General features: G+C 53.5%; 3 protein-coding genes across 4 annotated transcripts in view; all 3 read left to right on the top strand.

Annotated features, from left to right (window-relative positions):
* The first annotated feature begins 5,767 nt into the window (after positions 1-5,767).
* LOC132385455 (uncharacterized) lies at positions 5,768-13,118 on the top strand. Of its 2 annotated transcripts, none has more exons than XM_059957540.1 (5): positions 5,768-5,849; positions 7,082-7,224; positions 8,542-8,639; positions 8,795-8,957; positions 12,068-13,118. In XM_059957540.1, the coding sequence occupies exons 1-5, from the start codon at positions 5,843-5,845 to the stop codon at positions 12,227-12,229; spliced, it is 573 nt and encodes a 190-aa protein (XP_059813523.1). In that variant the 5' UTR covers positions 5,768-5,842; the 3' UTR covers positions 12,230-13,118. The 2 variants fall into 2 exon arrangements, with proteins under 2 accessions (XP_059813523.1, XP_059813522.1); XM_059957539.1 differs by lacking the exon at positions 5,768-5,849 and adding an exon at positions 6,105-6,516.
* Positions 12,581-15,406, top strand: LOC132385450 (uncharacterized). The gene is made up of 3 exons (XM_059957528.1): positions 12,581-12,622; positions 13,486-13,579; positions 14,301-15,406. The coding sequence occupies exons 1-3, from the start codon at positions 12,581-12,583 to the stop codon at positions 15,404-15,406; spliced, it is 1,242 nt and encodes a 413-aa protein (XP_059813511.1).
* Positions 15,407-15,565: 159 nt separating this feature from the next.
* The window catches only part of LOC132385452 (C-Jun-amino-terminal kinase-interacting protein 4-like), a 173,608-nt gene continuing 173,340 nt past the window's right edge, over positions 15,566-15,833 (top strand). Inside the window, exon 1 of the mRNA XM_059957533.1 lies at positions 15,566-15,810. Coding sequence (XP_059813516.1) covers positions 15,741-15,810 — 70 coding nt within the window. The 5' untranslated portion in view covers positions 15,566-15,740. The remainder of the gene's footprint in view (positions 15,811-15,833) is intronic.

The following is a 15,833-nucleotide window of genomic DNA, read 5'->3' as shown; positions in this document are numbered from 1 at the left end:
CTGGGAAGCTTTTAAAATCCAATAAAAGGCAACTAAAAAAAAGTCATAAGAAAGGAAAAGGTGAAATATGAGGGCAAAATAGCTAATTTAGAGTAAAAGGGAGGTGAGGGTTGATATTGGACCACTGGCAAATGATACTGCTGAGGTTGTAATGGGGAAGAAAGAAACGGCAGATGAATGTAATGGGTGTTTCGGATCAGTCTTCACTGTGGAAGACAGTAACAGTGTCCATTGGTGTCAGGGAACAGGAGTCAGTGTCATTGACAAAGGAAAAGTGCTCAGCAAACGGAAAGGTCTAAAGGTGAATAGAACACCTGGATGAGATGGACGAGAGGTGCTGAAGAGATAACAGATGCATCAGTCATGATTTTTCCAGAATTACTTGATTCTGGCACGGTCCTGGAGGACTGGAAGATTGTAAATGTCACTCCACTCTTGAAGAAGGGAGGATGGCCAAAAGAAAGAAAATTATAGGCCAGTTAGCCTAACCTCAGTGGTTGGGAAAGTGTTGGAATCTATTATCTAAGGGTGAGGCTTTGGGGTACTTGGAAACTAATGATAAAATAAGTCAAAGTCAGCATGGTTTCTGTAAAGGGAATCTTGTCTGACAAATCTGTTGGAGTTCTTCAAGAAGTAACAAGCAGGGTGCACAAATGAGAGGCAGTGGATGTTACTTGGATTTTCTGAAGGTATTTGATAAGGGGCACATAAGAGGCTGCTTAACAAGATAAGATCCTATGGCATGGATAGAGGAATGGCTGATGGACAGAGAAGGCAGCAAGTGGGAATAAAGGGGGCGTTTTCAAGTTGGCTGCCAGTGACTAGTGGCGTTCCTCAGAGGTCAGTATTACTTTTTACTTTGTCAATGATTTGCACAATGGTGGAATTCAGCAGGTAGCCTCTGACTGTCCACATGATCAATGCCTCTCATTATCTTATACACCTCTATCAGGTCACCTCTCATCCTCTGTCACTCCAAGGACAAAAGGCCGAGTTCACTCAACCTGTCTTCATAAGCCATGCTCCCCAATTCAGACAACATCCTTGTAAATCTCCTCTGCACCCTTTCTGTGGTTTCCACATCCTTCCTGTAGTGAGGCGACCAGAACTGAGCACAGTACTCCAAGTGGGGTCTGACCAGGGTCCTATAGAGCTGTAACTTGATCTTGGGGTCCAAGTCGATAATAGCCTGAGAATAGCCGAACAAGTAGGCAGGTGGTAAAGAAGGCTTGTCTTCATCGGTCGGGCTGATGAGTACGAGAGTCGGGAAGTCGCCTTCCAGATGCATAAAGCTGGTCAGGAGTATTGTGTACAGTCCTGGTCTCTCCATTACAGGAAGGGTGTGTGTGCGGGGTGGGAGCTTCGGAGAGGCTGCACAAGAGTTTCACCAGGATGCTGCCTGGATTAGAGGGCAGGAGGTGGACAAATTTGGATTGTTTTCTGTGGAGCGGTGCAGACTGAGGGGGGGATCTCATTGAAACTTATCGAATGTGGAGAGGATGTTTGCAATGGTGGGGGGGTCTAGGACCAGAGGGACACAGCCTTGGAATAGAGGGGTGTCCATTTAGAAGGAGGTGGGGAGGAATATCCTTAGCCAGACGGTGGTGAAACTGTGGCTGTGGATGCCAAGACTTAAGGCAGAGACACAAGGGTACATTTAAGGCAGAGGCTGATAGATTCTTGACTGGTCAGGGCATGAAGGGATACGGGAAGAAGACAGGGGATTGGGGCTGAGAGAGAAAACGGATCAGCCATGATGAAATAGCAGAGCAGACTTGATGGGCCGAATGGCCTAATTCCTCTCTTATATTTTATGGTCTTTTTAAAAGATAATGGGAGAAACAAATCAAGTAGACTGCCAGCGTCTTTCTCACCAGGGTAGAAATCTCTAATAGGAGGGCATGCCTTGAAGGTGAGAGGGGCTGTGTTCAAAGAGATGTAAGAGGCAAGTGTTATTTGTCCACACACAGAGTGGTGCTGTAAGTTGCCAGGGTTGGCAGATACGATAGAGGCCTGTGACAGGCACGTGGATGTGCACGAAGTGCGAGGAGATGGACCACGTGTGGTTATGATGGTTGTGGTTTCAGCAAGGATGATCGGGCTCATGCAGCAGATGCTATGTACAAGGGCTAACCCCACCCTGCAGACCACAGCAGTTTCTGGTGTTGGTTAAATGCTCTCTTCATGGGAATTGCTTGCAATCTGATTTTCCCGTATTCAGATTGCAACAGCTCCTTGTATCATTTTGTATCATTTGGCCTCATCCAAACCCAGCATGGAATTAAAGCAATCAAATATATCCTTGACCCACCGATGATCAAACTCCAACAAACATACCAGAATACTTTCTCTGCTGAAAAGTGACTTTAAAAAGATATTGAGAGCATTTGCTTGACCCCAGGAGTGTGTGATGGGACGGTGGGGAGGGAGATTCACTCTGTGTCTGACCCCGGGAGTGTGTGATAGGACGGTGTGGAGGGAGATTCACTCTGTGTCTGACCCCAGGAGTGTGTGATGGGACGGTGGGGAGGGAGATTCACTCTGTGTATGACACCAGGAGTGTGTGATGGGACGGTGTGGAGGGAGATTCACTCTGTGTCTCACCCCGGGAGTGTGTGATGGGACGGTGTGGAGGGAGATTCACTCTGTGTCTCACCCCGGGAGTGTGTGATGGGACGGTGTGGAGGGAGATTCACTCTGTGTCTGACCCCGGGAGTGTGTGATAGGACGGTGTGGAGGGAGATTCACTCTGTGTCTGACCCCAGGAGTGTGTGATGGGACGGTGTGGAGGGAGATTCACTCTGTGTCTGACCCTGGGGGTGTGCGATGGGACGGTGTGGAGGGAGATTCACTCTATGTCTGACCCCAGGAGTGTGTAATGGGACGGTGGGGAGGGAGATTCACTCTGTGTATGACACCAGGAGTGTGTGATGGGACGGTGTGGAGGGAGATTCACTCTGTGTCTCACCCCGGGAGTGTGTGATGGGACGGTGTGGAGGGAGATTCACTCTGTGTCTCACCCCGGGAGTGTGTGATGGGACGGTGTGGAGGGAGATTCACTCTGTGTCTCACCCCGGGAGTGTGTGATAGGACGGTGTGGAGGGAGATTCACTCAGTGTCTGACCCCGGGAGTGTGTGATGGGACGGTGTGGAGGGAGATTCACTCTGTGTCTGACCCCAGGAATGTGTGATGGGACGGTGTGGAGGGAGATTCACTCTGTGTCTCACCCCGGGAGTGTGTGATGGGACGGTGTGGAGGGAGATTCACTCTGTGTCTGACCCCGGGAGTGTGTGATGGGACGGTGTGGAGGGAGATTCACTCTGTGTCTGACCCCGGGAGTGTGTGATGGGACAGTATGGAGGGAGATTCACTCTGTGTCTGAACCTGGGAGTGAGTGTGTGAGTGAGTGAGTGAGTGTGTGAGTGAGTGAGTGAGTGAGTGAGTGAGTGAGTGAGTGAGTGAGTGAGTGAGTGAGTGAGTGAGTGTGTGTGTGTGTGTGTGTGTGTGTGTGTGTGTGTGTGTGTGAGAGAGAGAGAGAGAGAGTAGGCTTTTATGTGCGCACGAGTGTGTATCTGTGTATCTGTTTGTGATTATATCAGTCCATGCATTGGTGTCTGAGTGTGTGTGCCTGTATGAGTGTGCATTCAGAACTTGTCTGGAAGCGAAGACACTGAGGCTACAGATGCCCCCTCCCCCCACAACACTCCTCCACTCCCAAGAAAACCACGCACAGCGGGTAAAAGAAGAGAATACTGCAGAATCTCAGAACGGGGAGGGGGTGATGTGGGGAATGGGACCAGGCAGTGCAGAGAGAGAAGCACGCAAGCTAGAGTGCTGCACCAGGGCTAGCAGAAGAACAGATAGCCAGAATGGCCACACCCCTTTTTAAAGGGTCAAGTGCACAGACCCATCATCCCATCACATACTCCCGGGGTCAGACACAGAGTGACTCTCCCTCCATACTGTCCCATCACACACTCCCGGGGTCAGACGCAGCGTGAATCTCCCTCCACACTGTCCCATCACACACTCCCGGGGTCAGACGCAGAGTGAATCTCTCTCAACACTGTCCCATCTCACACTCCCGGGGTCAGACACAGAGTGAATCTCTCTCCACACCGTCCCATCACACACTCCCGGGGTCAGACGCAGAGTGAATCCCCCTCCATTCCGTCCCATCACACACTCCCGGGGTCAGACAGAGAGTCAATCTCCCTCCACACCGTCCCATCACACACTCCCGGGGTCAGACACAGAGTGAATCTCTCTCCACACCGTCCCATCACACACTCCCGGGGTCAGACGCAGAGTGAATCCCCCTCCATTCCGTCCCATCACACACTCCCTGGGTCAGACACAGAGTGAATCTCTCTCCACACCGTCCCATCACACACTCCCGGGGTCAGACGCAGAGTGAATCCCCCTCCATTCCGTCCCATCACACACTCCCGGGGTCAGACGCAGCGTGAATCTCCCTCCACACTGTCCCATCACACACTCCCGGGGTCAGACAGAGAGTCAATCTCCCTCCACACCGTCCCATCACACACTCCCGGGGTCAGACGCAGAGTGAATTCCCCTCCACACTGTCCCATCACACACTCCCGGGGTCAGACGCAGAGTGAATCTCTCTCAACACTGTCCCATCACACACTCCCGGGGTCAGACGCAGAGTGAATCCCCCTCCGCACTGTCCCATCACACACTCCCGGGGTCAGACGCAGAGAGAATCTCCCTCCACACCGTCCCATCACACACTCCCGGGGTCAGACGCAGAGTGAAACTCCCTCCACACCGTCCCAACACACACCCCCGGGGTCAGACACAGAGTGAATCTCCCTCCACACCGTCCCATCACACACTCCCGGGGTCAGCAGAGAGTGAATCTCCCTCCACACCGTCCCATCACACCACTCCCGGCGGTCAGACATACTTGCCACATAAATGCAGACAGTTGCACACACACACACTAACACAGATACCTGTGGACACAAATATCTCTCTTTCACACGCACACACACAGAACTGTGCTGGTTGCTGAATTCCTGTATGTGGTGTACATGCACAGATAAGGCTGCCTTCTCCAGGGAGTCACAGATGAGCTCGGGTGCAGGGTGGGTGAGATGAGAGTGGCGTGGTGAGAGGGGATGAGAGAGTGGGGAGTGACAAAGGGAGAGTGAGAAAAAACAAAGTAAGGGAAAGAGAGAGGTGGTGAGAGAAAAATGAGAGCTGTATGAGAGAGTGAGAGAGATCAGCTTCAAGGCAGAGAGTGAAAGGGAGGAGAAGAGTGAAAGAGAGGTTGAGAAAAGAAAGAAAGGCAGAGATTCAGGGGAGATAAAAAAAATCTGCAAGTGAGGCTTGGTGGATGGTGAAAGCGTTCGAGGGTATGACAGAGAGAGAGAAAGAGATAGAGACATAAACAGAGAGAAAAAGATAGTGAGAGAGAGAGAGAGAGAGAGAGAGAGAGAGAGAGAGAGAGAGAGAGAGAGAGAGAAAAGGAAAAGTGACTGATTTCTAACAAAAGTTGTGCAAGTTTGGACAAAACTCTTGTTGTGTGGGAGGAGAAGGAAGAGCCCATGACTTCCCCTGAATATCCCCCCCCCCCTCCCCATCAGCACTTCTTCAGTGCACAGACGTTTTGCTGTGTCATCTCTTGCAGGGGGCTTTGGTGAGGATAAAGGGAAAGTGGAGCAAAAAAAGAAAATGGGTGAGGAAAAGATAGATGACAACATTGTAATGATGTAAAAGAGTGAAGCTCTCAAAACACACTCACAAGTACCCACACACTCACAAACACCCCGGATCGAAGACCCAACGGTACGCCCCACCCTTGCCCTCGCCATGAACCGTGAGTTGCCCGTTGTGGGACGTCCTGTTTGGTGGAGGGGGAGGTTGGTGTGGTCAGAGGTGGGAAGTGGGGTGGGGAGGAGGAGGAGGAAGAGGGAGAGGGAGGGAGGAGGATCCTAGGGAACATGAGCAGAGGTGGGGAGGGGGTACTGGGCGATGCTGAGCTCTTGGAGAGCGCAGGAAGGAAATGGGCAGCTGTGGAGGACTGGATGGGTCGTAGGGGGAACCCTGGTGAATTGGGTAATGGAGGGGGAGTCAATGGGACTTAAGTAAATTAGATTGATCAAGGGAACTCTGGGTAAATTTAATATGGAATATCAAGGGGATTCCAGCTGAATTGGATTGGTGGGTCAAAAGAATGCTGGGTAAATCAATGCTTGGGACGAGGATATTCTGGGTAAATTGAATGGTGGATCAAGGAGATTCTGGTAACACGGATGGGCACTCAATAGGGGTCTGGGTAAATTAGATTGATGAGGTCATAGGAATGCAGGGTAAATTCCATGTTGGTAGTGGGTCAAGGGGATTCTGGGTAAATTGGAAAGGGTCAGGGGAATTGTGGGTAAATCAGTGGCTGTGGGGCACAAATGGCAGGATTGTATTATCATTCTCCACATCCCCACCACTGGCCACTCCACCCATCCCTGTCTCCCTAGCACAAGGCAGGAGTGAGTGACGGGGGGGGGGTTGTTGGTGGAAGGGGTAGAGCAGATCCACCCACAGAATCTCCCCATCTCTCTCCTGCTTCCCATCACCAGAATCACAACTACCCTAGAACCCCTGACTGCAAACTTGCCCAAGAAACAGATCACCCACTCCTCCTCCCTTCCCCTCGCACTGTCACCTCCTGTAAGTAGTCCCAGTAGGGTAGTCTGTTCTTCTCTATGTGACTCCCCCTCCCCTTCCTCTTCACTCCGCTCCCTTACCATCCCAACTTCCTCGGATGCCTGAGATTCCTGGAATTCCTTCCGGGCTGCGGGACAGACAAACAGAAAGAGTGGAGGAGGGAGGGGAGGCTGCGGGTCCGTGTAGAGGACTTTGGGCTAAAGTTAACAAGATGTTCACTCTCCACTCCTCCTCCCCACTCGCCTCTCCATATCTTCTGCTCCCTCTTACCCCCCCGCTTCCCTCACCCTCTCACTTCTGCTCTCTCTCTCCCCGCTCTCTCTCTCCACTACCTTTTATCTTTCCCTTTTTCCCTTCCTCCCCTCCCACTTCCACCCCCACCTACAGACTGGCTAAACGCTCTTCTCGGCCTGCTGACCCTTGCACTCGGCCTGTCCAGTCACCCCACGCCCAGCCACTCCTCGAAAGCAACGGTGGCTGAGGTGGCTACTGTTCTCCACACAAAGGTTCACCAGCTCCTCAGCCTATACGTAAGTTTCCTCGGAGAGGGGGGGGGAAGGGAGGGGGGGGGGTACGAGGGATGAAGGAAAGCAAGCAGTGCAACAAGTGGGGGGGAGGGGGAGGGTAGGGGAGAGAGGGAGGTGGAGGGGGGAGAGGGGAGAGGGAGGAGGAGAGAGAGGGGGAGGGGAGAGGGAGGGGGAGGGAGAGAGGGGAGGGAGAGAGGGGAGGGAGAGAGGGGAGGGAGAGAGGGGAGGGAGAGAGGGGAGGGAGAGAGGGGAGGGAGAGAGAGGGAGGAGGAGGGGGGAGAGGGGAGGGGGAGAGGGGAGGGGAGAGGAGGAGGAGAGAGAGGGGGGGAGGGAGAGAGGGGGGAGGGAGAGAGGGGGGGAGGGAGGGGGAGGGGGAGAGGGGGAGGGGGAGAGGGGGAGGGGGAGGGGGAGGGGGAGGGGGAGGGGGAGGGGGAGAGGGGAGGGGGAGAGGGGAGGGGGAGAGGGGAGGGGGAGGGGGAGAGGGGGAGGGGGAGAGGGGGAGTGAGAGAGGTGGAGGGGGAGAGGGGTGGAGGGGGGAGAGGGGAGGGGGGAGGGAGAGGGGAGAGGGGAGGGAGAGAGGGGAGGGGGAGAGGTGGGGAGGGGAGAGGGGAGAGAGGGGAGGAGGTGGGAGGGGTGGGAGAGGGGGAGGGAGGGGAGGAGGAGAGAGGGAGAGTGGAGAGAGGAGAAGGAAGGTGAGAGGGAGAGGAGAGGGGGAGAGGGAGGGGAGAGGGGAGAGGGAGAGTGGAGAGAGGGGGAGAGGGAGAGTGGAGAGAGGGGGAGAGGAGAGGGAGGGGAGGGGGAGGGGAGAGGAGGAGAGGGAGGGGAGAGGGGGGGGAGGGGAGAGGGGAGGGGAAGAGGGGAGGGGGAGAGGGGAGAGGGGAGGGGGAGAGGGGGAGGGGGAGAGGGAGGGGGAGAGGGGAGGGGGAGAGGGGAGGGGGAGAGGGGAGGGGGAGAGGGGAGGGGGAGAGGGGAGGGGGAGAGGGGTGGGGGAGAGGGGTGGGGGAGAGGGGTGGGGGAGAGAGGGAGGGGAGAGATGAAGGAAGGGGAAGAGGAGGAGGAGGAGGGGGAGAGGGAGAGGGAGGGGGAGGGAGGGGGAGGGAGGGAGGGGAGAGAGGGAGGGGAGGGGGAGAGAGGGAGAAGGGGTGAGGGAACAGGGATGTAAGGGGAGGAGAAAGGAAGGGGCAGGATGGAGAAAGGGGGAAGAGGAAGGGTGGAGGGGATGAGGGAGGGAGGGAAATGGAGAGACAGAGGGGGTGGTGTGCGACAGGATTTCACACTCGAGGAGCTCAGAATCTGACATCTCCATCCCTCCCCGTCCAGGTAAAGGATCTGCTCCAAGGGGTGATATTAAAGGGTGATCACCGCCTCCCTCCCTGCCCCTACTCTCAGGCAGCGCCACGGATCTTGACTCTGTCCAGGTAAGTGGGATATCCCGTCTGAACTCGCTCAGCACTGCAAGCCAGCTGCTCAGAATGTTCCTACTGCATGACCCTTTATTGTTATTCTGCAGTTTATTGTTTTACCTTGTTCAATCTCAATATTGCCCTCACCCTAACCACCCTCTCTGCTTCAGGCTGATGTCAGTCCTCCCAGCGATACAGAGCTCCCTCCGCACTTATGAGGCACATCTGGTGTGGCTGCGGGACAGCAAGATCATCCAGCGCACCAACCTCACCCACAAGATCACGGAGGTGCTCAGACTGCTTCAGAGCCTGGCCTTTCGAGTGGAGGATGAGGTAGGTTCACGATCTGGCCTCACCCTTCCTAGTGGGTAAAGAGCTCGGGACAAGAGGGGTTAGTCTATGCTCATATCATCCACCACATCACCCTTCCACTGTCTACAGGTCAGGAGGGAACACTCCCCATTTCCCCAAGTAGGGTTAGTCCATGTACACAGCATCCGACACAACACCCTTCCACTGTCTACAGGTCAGGAGGGGAACACTCCCCATTTCCCCAAGTAGGGTTAGTCCATGTACACAGTATTCGACACATCACCCTTCCACCTGTCTACAGGTCAGGAGGGAACACTCCCATTTCCCCAAGTAGGGTTAGTCCATGTACACAGTATCCGACACATCACCCTTCCACTGTCTACAGGTCAGGAGTGAGAGGGAACACTCCTCATTTCCCCCAGTAGGATTAGTCCATGTACACAGTATCTGACACATCACCCTTCCACTGTCTACAGGTCAGGAGGGAACACCCCCCATTTCCCCAAGTAATGTTAGTCCATGTACACAGTATCTGACACATCACCTTCCATTGTCTACAAGTCAGTAGTGTGAGGGAACACTCCGCATTTCCCCCAGTAATGTTAGTCCATGTACACAGTATCTGACACATCACCCTTCCACTGTCTACAGGTCAGGAGGGAACACTCCCATTTCCCCAAGTAGGGTTAGTCCATGTACACAGTATTCGACACATCACCCTTCCACTGTCTACAGGTCAGGAGGGAACACTCCCATTTCCCCAAGTAATGTTAGTCCATGTACACAGTATCTGACACATCACCCTCCACTGTCTACAGGTCAGGAGGGAACACTCCCCATTTCCCCCAGTAATGTTAGTCCATGTACACAGTATCTGACACATCACCCTTCCACTGTCTACAGGTCAGGACTGTGAGGGAACACTCCTCACTTCCCCGGATGGAGTTAGTCCATACACACAACATTCTCCCACTGTCTACAGGTCAGGACTGTGAGGGAAACACTCCCTCACACACTTTCCTGGATGGGGTTAGTCAAGGATGTGTAGACAGAGGAGAGACTGGTTTTCGTGACGTGCTGAGCTCTCTGCGGTTCCTTGCGGCCACGGGCGGAGCGGTTGTCATACCGAGCTGTGATGTATCCAGATGGGATGTTTTCTGTGACCCAGCTCTCCCTGACAGGAGCAGCGAAGGCTGATGGCAGACCTGACAGAAGCTTGTAGACAGGGTTTATAAAGAGACAAGGTGGTCAGTCAGAATCTCTATCCCCACAGTTGAAGCACCGAACACCAGAGAGCAGAGGTAGGAAAGGATCAAAGGAGATGTGATCTTATAAGATTACAAGAGGCACAGATAGAGTAGACAGCCAGCAGGGTGGAAATGCCTCATCCAGAGGGCACATGTTTAAGGTGAGAGGGTAGAAGCTCAAAGGAGATGTTGAAGGGCACTCATTTTTTTACACAAAGTGGTGGGTGTCTGGAATATGCTGCTCGGGTTCTTGATGATGGTACTACTTTCTCGTGGTAGCGCTCTGTGTACTACTTTCTCGTGTTGCGCTCTGTGTACTACTTTCTCGTGTAGCGCTCTGTGTACTACTTTCTCGTGGTAGCGCTCTGTGTACTACTTTCTCGTGGTAGCGCTCTGTGTACTACTTTCTCGTGGTAGCGCTCTGTGTACTACTTTCTCGTGGTAGCGCTCTGTGTACTATGTTCTCGTGGTAGCGCTCTGTGTACTACTTTCTCGTGGTTGCGCTCTGTGTACTACTTTCTCGTGGTAGCGCTCTGTGTACTATGTTCTCGTGGTAGCGCTCTGTGTACTACTTTCTCGTGGTAGCGCTCTGTGTACTATGTTCTCGTGGTAGCGCTCTGTGTACTACTTTCTCGTGGTAGCGCTCTGTGTACTACTTTCTCGTGGTAGCGCTCTGTGTGCTACGTTCTCGTGGTAGCGTTCTGTGTACTACTTTCTCGTGGTAGCGCTCTGTGTGCTACGTTCTTGTGGTAGCGCTCTGTGTGCGACGTTCTTGTGGTAGCACTCTCTGTGCTACGTTCTTGTGGTAGCGCTCTGTGTACTACGTTCTTGTGGTAGCGCTCTGTCTAGATGTGCTCAGCAGTAGGGGAGGCTTTATCAGTGATGGACTGATAGTATTCACTAACTTTTTATAGGCTTTTCCATTCCAGGGCATTGGCATTTCTATACCAGGCAATGTGTCATCAGTTAGGATATTCTCTACTGTGCATTTGTAGACAATTGTCAAAGTTTTAGATGATATACTGAATCTTCACTAAATTTCTAAGGAAGTAGAGGCAGCTGTACAGTGCAAGATGTAAAAATTATTATAAAGTACAACAAACAGATAAGTGAGTGCTGATGGGGCCATGGACCAAAGGTGGAAGGGAAGAATCTAGAATATAATCACGATAGCAGAGTATAGGGCTTTCACTAACATCAACCTAACCCTTCCCTCCTACATAGCCTCAATTTTCCTATAATCGTTGAAGAGTTTCTTAGATATCCTCTGGCTGGGTGCTGAACCCAGTCACCACTGTGTAAATAACCTACCTGTGACATCTACCCGACATTTCCCTCCAATCACCTTGAGATCATGCCCCCTTGAAGTAACCATTTCTGCCAGGAAAAAGTCTCTGGCTGTCCACTCTATCCATGCCTCTATCAAATCACCTCACCTTCCTTCACTCCAAAGAGAAAAGCCCTGGCTTGCTCAAACTTCACTCAAAAGACATCCTCTCTAATCCGGGCAGCATTCCTCTGCACCCTCTCTGAAACTTCCATATTCTTCCTAAAATGAGACAACCAGAACTGAACAGAATAATTCAAGTGTGGTCTAACCAAAGTTTTATGGAGCTGTAACATTACCTCGCTGCTTTGGAATTCAATCCCATGACTACTAAAGGCCATAGGCTTTCTTAAACACCCTATGAATATTTGTGGCAACTTTGCACATGGACCACAAGATCCCCCTCTTCCTCCACACTGCTAAGAGTCCTGCCACTAACCCTGCATTCCTTCTTCAAATTTGACCTTCCAAAAACGTTCCTGAATTGTTAACTGAGAACACAAATGAAGTCCAATATCGTTACAACCTGCTCAACTTTCTCTTTCATCTGGCAATAGATGCAAAAGATGAATCTACCTCGGCAACCAACCACCAGCTTCTCTCTCACCTTGATGAAAGACTGGCCTACACTCCGCGCGGGATACATCATCCTCCGGGACCTTCGGATTTTCCTGAACAAGAGTGCACACGAGCTCCTCGAGCTGTACCCAGAATGGTGAAGGAGGGGTGGAAGAGGGCTCGTGAGGCGTGAGGTGCTTTGACGAGAGAGGGAGAGACTCCCTTTCTCCTTCCTCTCCCCTTTCTCATTTCCGTTCCCTTATAATTTATTAAATTATTGCTTTCCTTCTAATTTATTTATTTATTTAATGCCAAACCCACCCCCCCCCCCCCACCCCTCACTGGAGCATCACAAAGTGGGGGTGAGTTCAAAGACATCTTAGACTAAAGAGTACACTGTGCAAATGTTGTGCCCTACTAGGACCTTTCCTGAAGACTCTGTAGGAAGTTGTCCAAAGAGGCTTGGGATGTTCCAAAAGGTCCCAAGTGAAGCCTGGTCCCAAATGGCCCCTATGGGAGGCCTAGTCCCAAATAGACATTCCAACAGGCCCAAGGTGAAGCCTGGAGATTTCCTACAGCTTTAACCAGAGGCTATGTCTTACACAATGAGCCCAGTTTGGCCAACAGGTTTTAGATCTTTCCTACAGCCTTTACCAGACCCAGTACAACATATTGGGCTTAGAGAGAAGGGCCTTACCAAAGGCAGTAGCCTCGAACACCCGAGAGCCCAGATGAGCCAAAAGGCCAGGACTTCCTCTGAAGCCTCTGCCTTTAGTACGAACACCCACCCTATGGAAAACTCAGTAACTTGTACAGGGCACAAAACTTGTCAAGACCCGGTAATGATGTTGCAGCCACTGTTGTGTCCTTTGAAATGCTTTATTTTTACGCAGTTAATTTATGAGTCTTTTAAGTTATTTGCATTTATTTATTGGAACTGATTATTTATCCAGAATGTGGGGTCGAAAGTCGACACCGCCACTCATGCACTGGGAAAAATTTCTAGATAAAGAAATAATGGATCAATAAAGCTATTTTTGTGAAAAATAATTCACTGGGATGGGAGATTATTTCTGTGTGTGTGTGTGTGTGTGAGAGAGAGAGAGAGAGAGAGAGAGAGAGCGAGAGCGAGCGATTGTGTCTGTGTGAAAGAGAGAATCGGAACGAGGGACTGAGTCTGAGGTACAGATAGACTGTGTAGGACAGGTCAGGAAGAGAGGGGGTGGGGAGAGTGTGTGTCACTGACACTGTGACCCCGATACAGTGTGCCTTTAACCACGGACTGTGTCTCACCAGGAGGCGAATCAGACATACACTGATGTGGTCAGAGGGAGTGGGACGCCACTCAAAGACATTCCTTTCTGACCCAGTCAGCGCCCGGTGGGGCAGGAAGCTGTTGGGCAAGTCTGGGCAATAGCTTACCTGGGGGAGGAGAGAGAATGAGACACGCAGGCACAGACCGAGCAAGAGAGAAAGAGAATGGGGGGATGAGATCAGAAAGGGGGAGAAGGGTGAGATGAAAGGGGTAAGGGAGAGTGACAGCAGTGGGGGGGGGGGAGAAGAAGAGAGATGGGTGAAGGGGAGAGAGGGTGAGATGGGGCAGGGAAGAAGGGGGAGGTGCGGGGGGAGGGGATAGAGGGAACACGGCAGGGGTGGGGGAGGGGAGGGGTGAGTGAGGGGGACAAGGGAGTAGTGGGGAGGGAGGAGGGGTGGGGAAGAGTAGAGGGAGAAAGGAGGAAGAGAGGGAGAAAGAGTGGGGAGGGGAGGGAAAAGGGGAAGGAAAGAGGTGGAGAGGGAGAGAGGGGATGGGGAGGGAGGGAGATATGGGTGGTGGGAGCAAGGGGGAGAGGGGTGGTGGGAATGATGGGCACAGAGAGGAGGGGGAGTGGCGGGAGGGAGAGAGGGGTGGGGAGGAGGGATGAGAGAGGGGAAGGGGAGTTGCTCCTTTGCTTCTCCTGCCCGACCCCCTCGTCCCTTTTCCCGTCCTTGCCCACTCCTCCCCTCTCCACTCCCTTTCTCTTTGTCTCCCCCCCCACCCCTCTCAGATTTTCGTCCATCTGCCTTCTCCCCACCTTTGCACACCTATTTCATCCACCGTTCCGCATCTCTCTCCTCCCTCAACCCTTATTCATACACCCTCCCCCTACCATCCACCTTGGTATACTCCCTCACCCTCCCCAATCCAATACCCCCCCACCTTGCCTATACCTTCCCAACTCTTCCTCTCACCAGACCACTCCTCCTTGTTTTCCCCTCACACCTCCCCAATTCCCTTCCCTCACCTTCACCCCTCCCTCCCAACTCCCCTTCACATCATTACCCACTCCCACCACTCTCCCCAACCTACTCTCCACTCTCAGACACCTCTACCTCCTCAGCTCTCACCCCTTTGGCCTCCCCCTCCAACCTCACTACTCGCAATTCCCCCTCCTCCACACATCACTCCCCTCCCTCAACCCTCCTCCCCACCCCTCCCCCTCACTTCCCATCTCCTCTCTCCCTACCCCTCCCCTCAACACTCACCACTTTCAATTCTCCCTCCTCCACTTCACCCCTTCTCCTCACCCTCACCTATCACCCCTCCTGCCTCCCTTACACCCCTTCCCCTCCACCACACCCTCATCACTCATTCACTCCTCACCACTTCCCACACCCCTCACCCTTCCCCTCCCACTCACTCCATCCCTCTCCCACCTTTTCCTCCCCTCTCACCCTCAACACACCCCCCTCCCCTCATCCTCCCAAATCCCACAGCCCTCACTTCCACTCCCCCTTCCTCACCCTCCCACTTCCCCCTCGCCCTCTACCCTCCTCTCCTCCCTCTTCACCTCTATGCCTGCCCCATCTCCCTTCCCCTCAACCCTCTTCCCTTCACCCCTCTGCCCCTCCCCCTCTCCCTGCCCTTCTTTTACTCCTTCCCTCCTCCCTTCAACCACTCACAATTGCCCCTCCCCCACCCCTCCACCTCCCACACACCTCTTTCCCTCCACTTCACCCTCATCACTCATTCTCACTTCTCACCAATTCCTACCCCCTCACCTCTTACCCTCAGCCCTCTCCATCTCCCCCACTCCATACCCCTCTTCCCTCCACTCCCCCTCCCACTTCCAATCCCTCCCCTCTTCACTTTACCCTCATCCCCTGCCCCTTCCTTCAACCCCTGCCCCCTCTACCCCACTACCCCCTCTCTCCCTCCTCTACTCCCCACCACTCTGCTCCCCTCTTCCACTCCGCATCTCCCCCTTTTGGCCCCCCTCACCCACCCGACCCTACCCCAAACCCCCACTACCCCCTGCCGCTCTCCCCACCACCTCTACCCCTCCCCCTTGCACTTTTAGCACTCCCCTCGCCCTTTACCCCTCCTCCCCCTCTCCCTACACCCACCCTTCCCCCAAAATCCCTCCTCTTCTCTCCCTACACCCATGCCTCCTCTTCTCTCCCCTCACCCCCTCTCCATTCTCTATCCCGCCTCTGCTCCCCCTCATCCTCTCCCACCTCACCTCACCTCTCCTCTCACCCCTATTGCAACCCTCACAATCCACCCCTCCTCCAGGAGTGTAGGCGGGACACTGTGTCACGAGCTCAATCCGTGATTGAGCGATAACGCTGCCCGTCCTGGTCTGCTCCCGCCTACATCAGCTTCCCATTGGTTGGGCTGACACGCGGCGGCCAATGATTCAGGGGGACGTAAGGAAGCGAAAGTCCAACTTCGGTGTCGGCGTCGGTGTCCCGTCGGGTCGAGGTGAGGGGTGGTGACGTCACGGG

Source organism: Hypanus sabinus (genome assembly GCF_030144855.1).
Source record: "Hypanus sabinus isolate sHypSab1 chromosome 24 unlocalized genomic scaffold, sHypSab1.hap1 SUPER_24_unloc_1, whole genome shotgun sequence".
In the NCBI taxonomy this organism is placed as follows: Eukaryota; Metazoa; Chordata; class Chondrichthyes; order Myliobatiformes; family Dasyatidae; genus Hypanus; species Hypanus sabinus.
The sequence above is the reverse complement of the archived record's forward strand: the minus strand, read 5'-3'. Positions and strand labels throughout refer to the sequence as shown.

Excerpts from the sequence above, each read along its gene's own strand:
- LOC132385450 (XM_059957528.1), top strand. The coding sequence starts at position 12,581 with ATGGGAGGCCTAGTCCCAAATAGACATTCCAACAGGCCCAAG. Across the intron at positions 12,623-13,485 it reads GACATTCCAACAGGCCCAAG|CTTACCTGGGGGAGGAGAGA; the intron begins GTGAAGCCTGGA and ends TCTGGGCAATAG. Across the intron at positions 13,580-14,300 it reads GATCAGAAAGGGGGAGAAGG|ACCACTCCTCCTTGTTTTCC; the intron begins GTGAGATGAAAG and ends TCCTCTCACCAG.
- LOC132385455 (XM_059957539.1), top strand. The coding sequence starts at position 6,336 with ATGCAGGGTAAATTCCATGTTGGTAGTGGGTCAAGGGGATTCTGGGTA. Across the intron at positions 7,225-8,541 it reads ACCAGCTCCTCAGCCTATAC|GTAAAGGATCTGCTCCAAGG; the intron begins GTAAGTTTCCTC and ends CTCCCCGTCCAG. Across the intron at positions 8,958-12,067 it reads CCTTTCGAGTGGAGGATGAG|ATGCAAAAGATGAATCTACC; the intron begins GTAGGTTCACGA and ends ATCTGGCAATAG.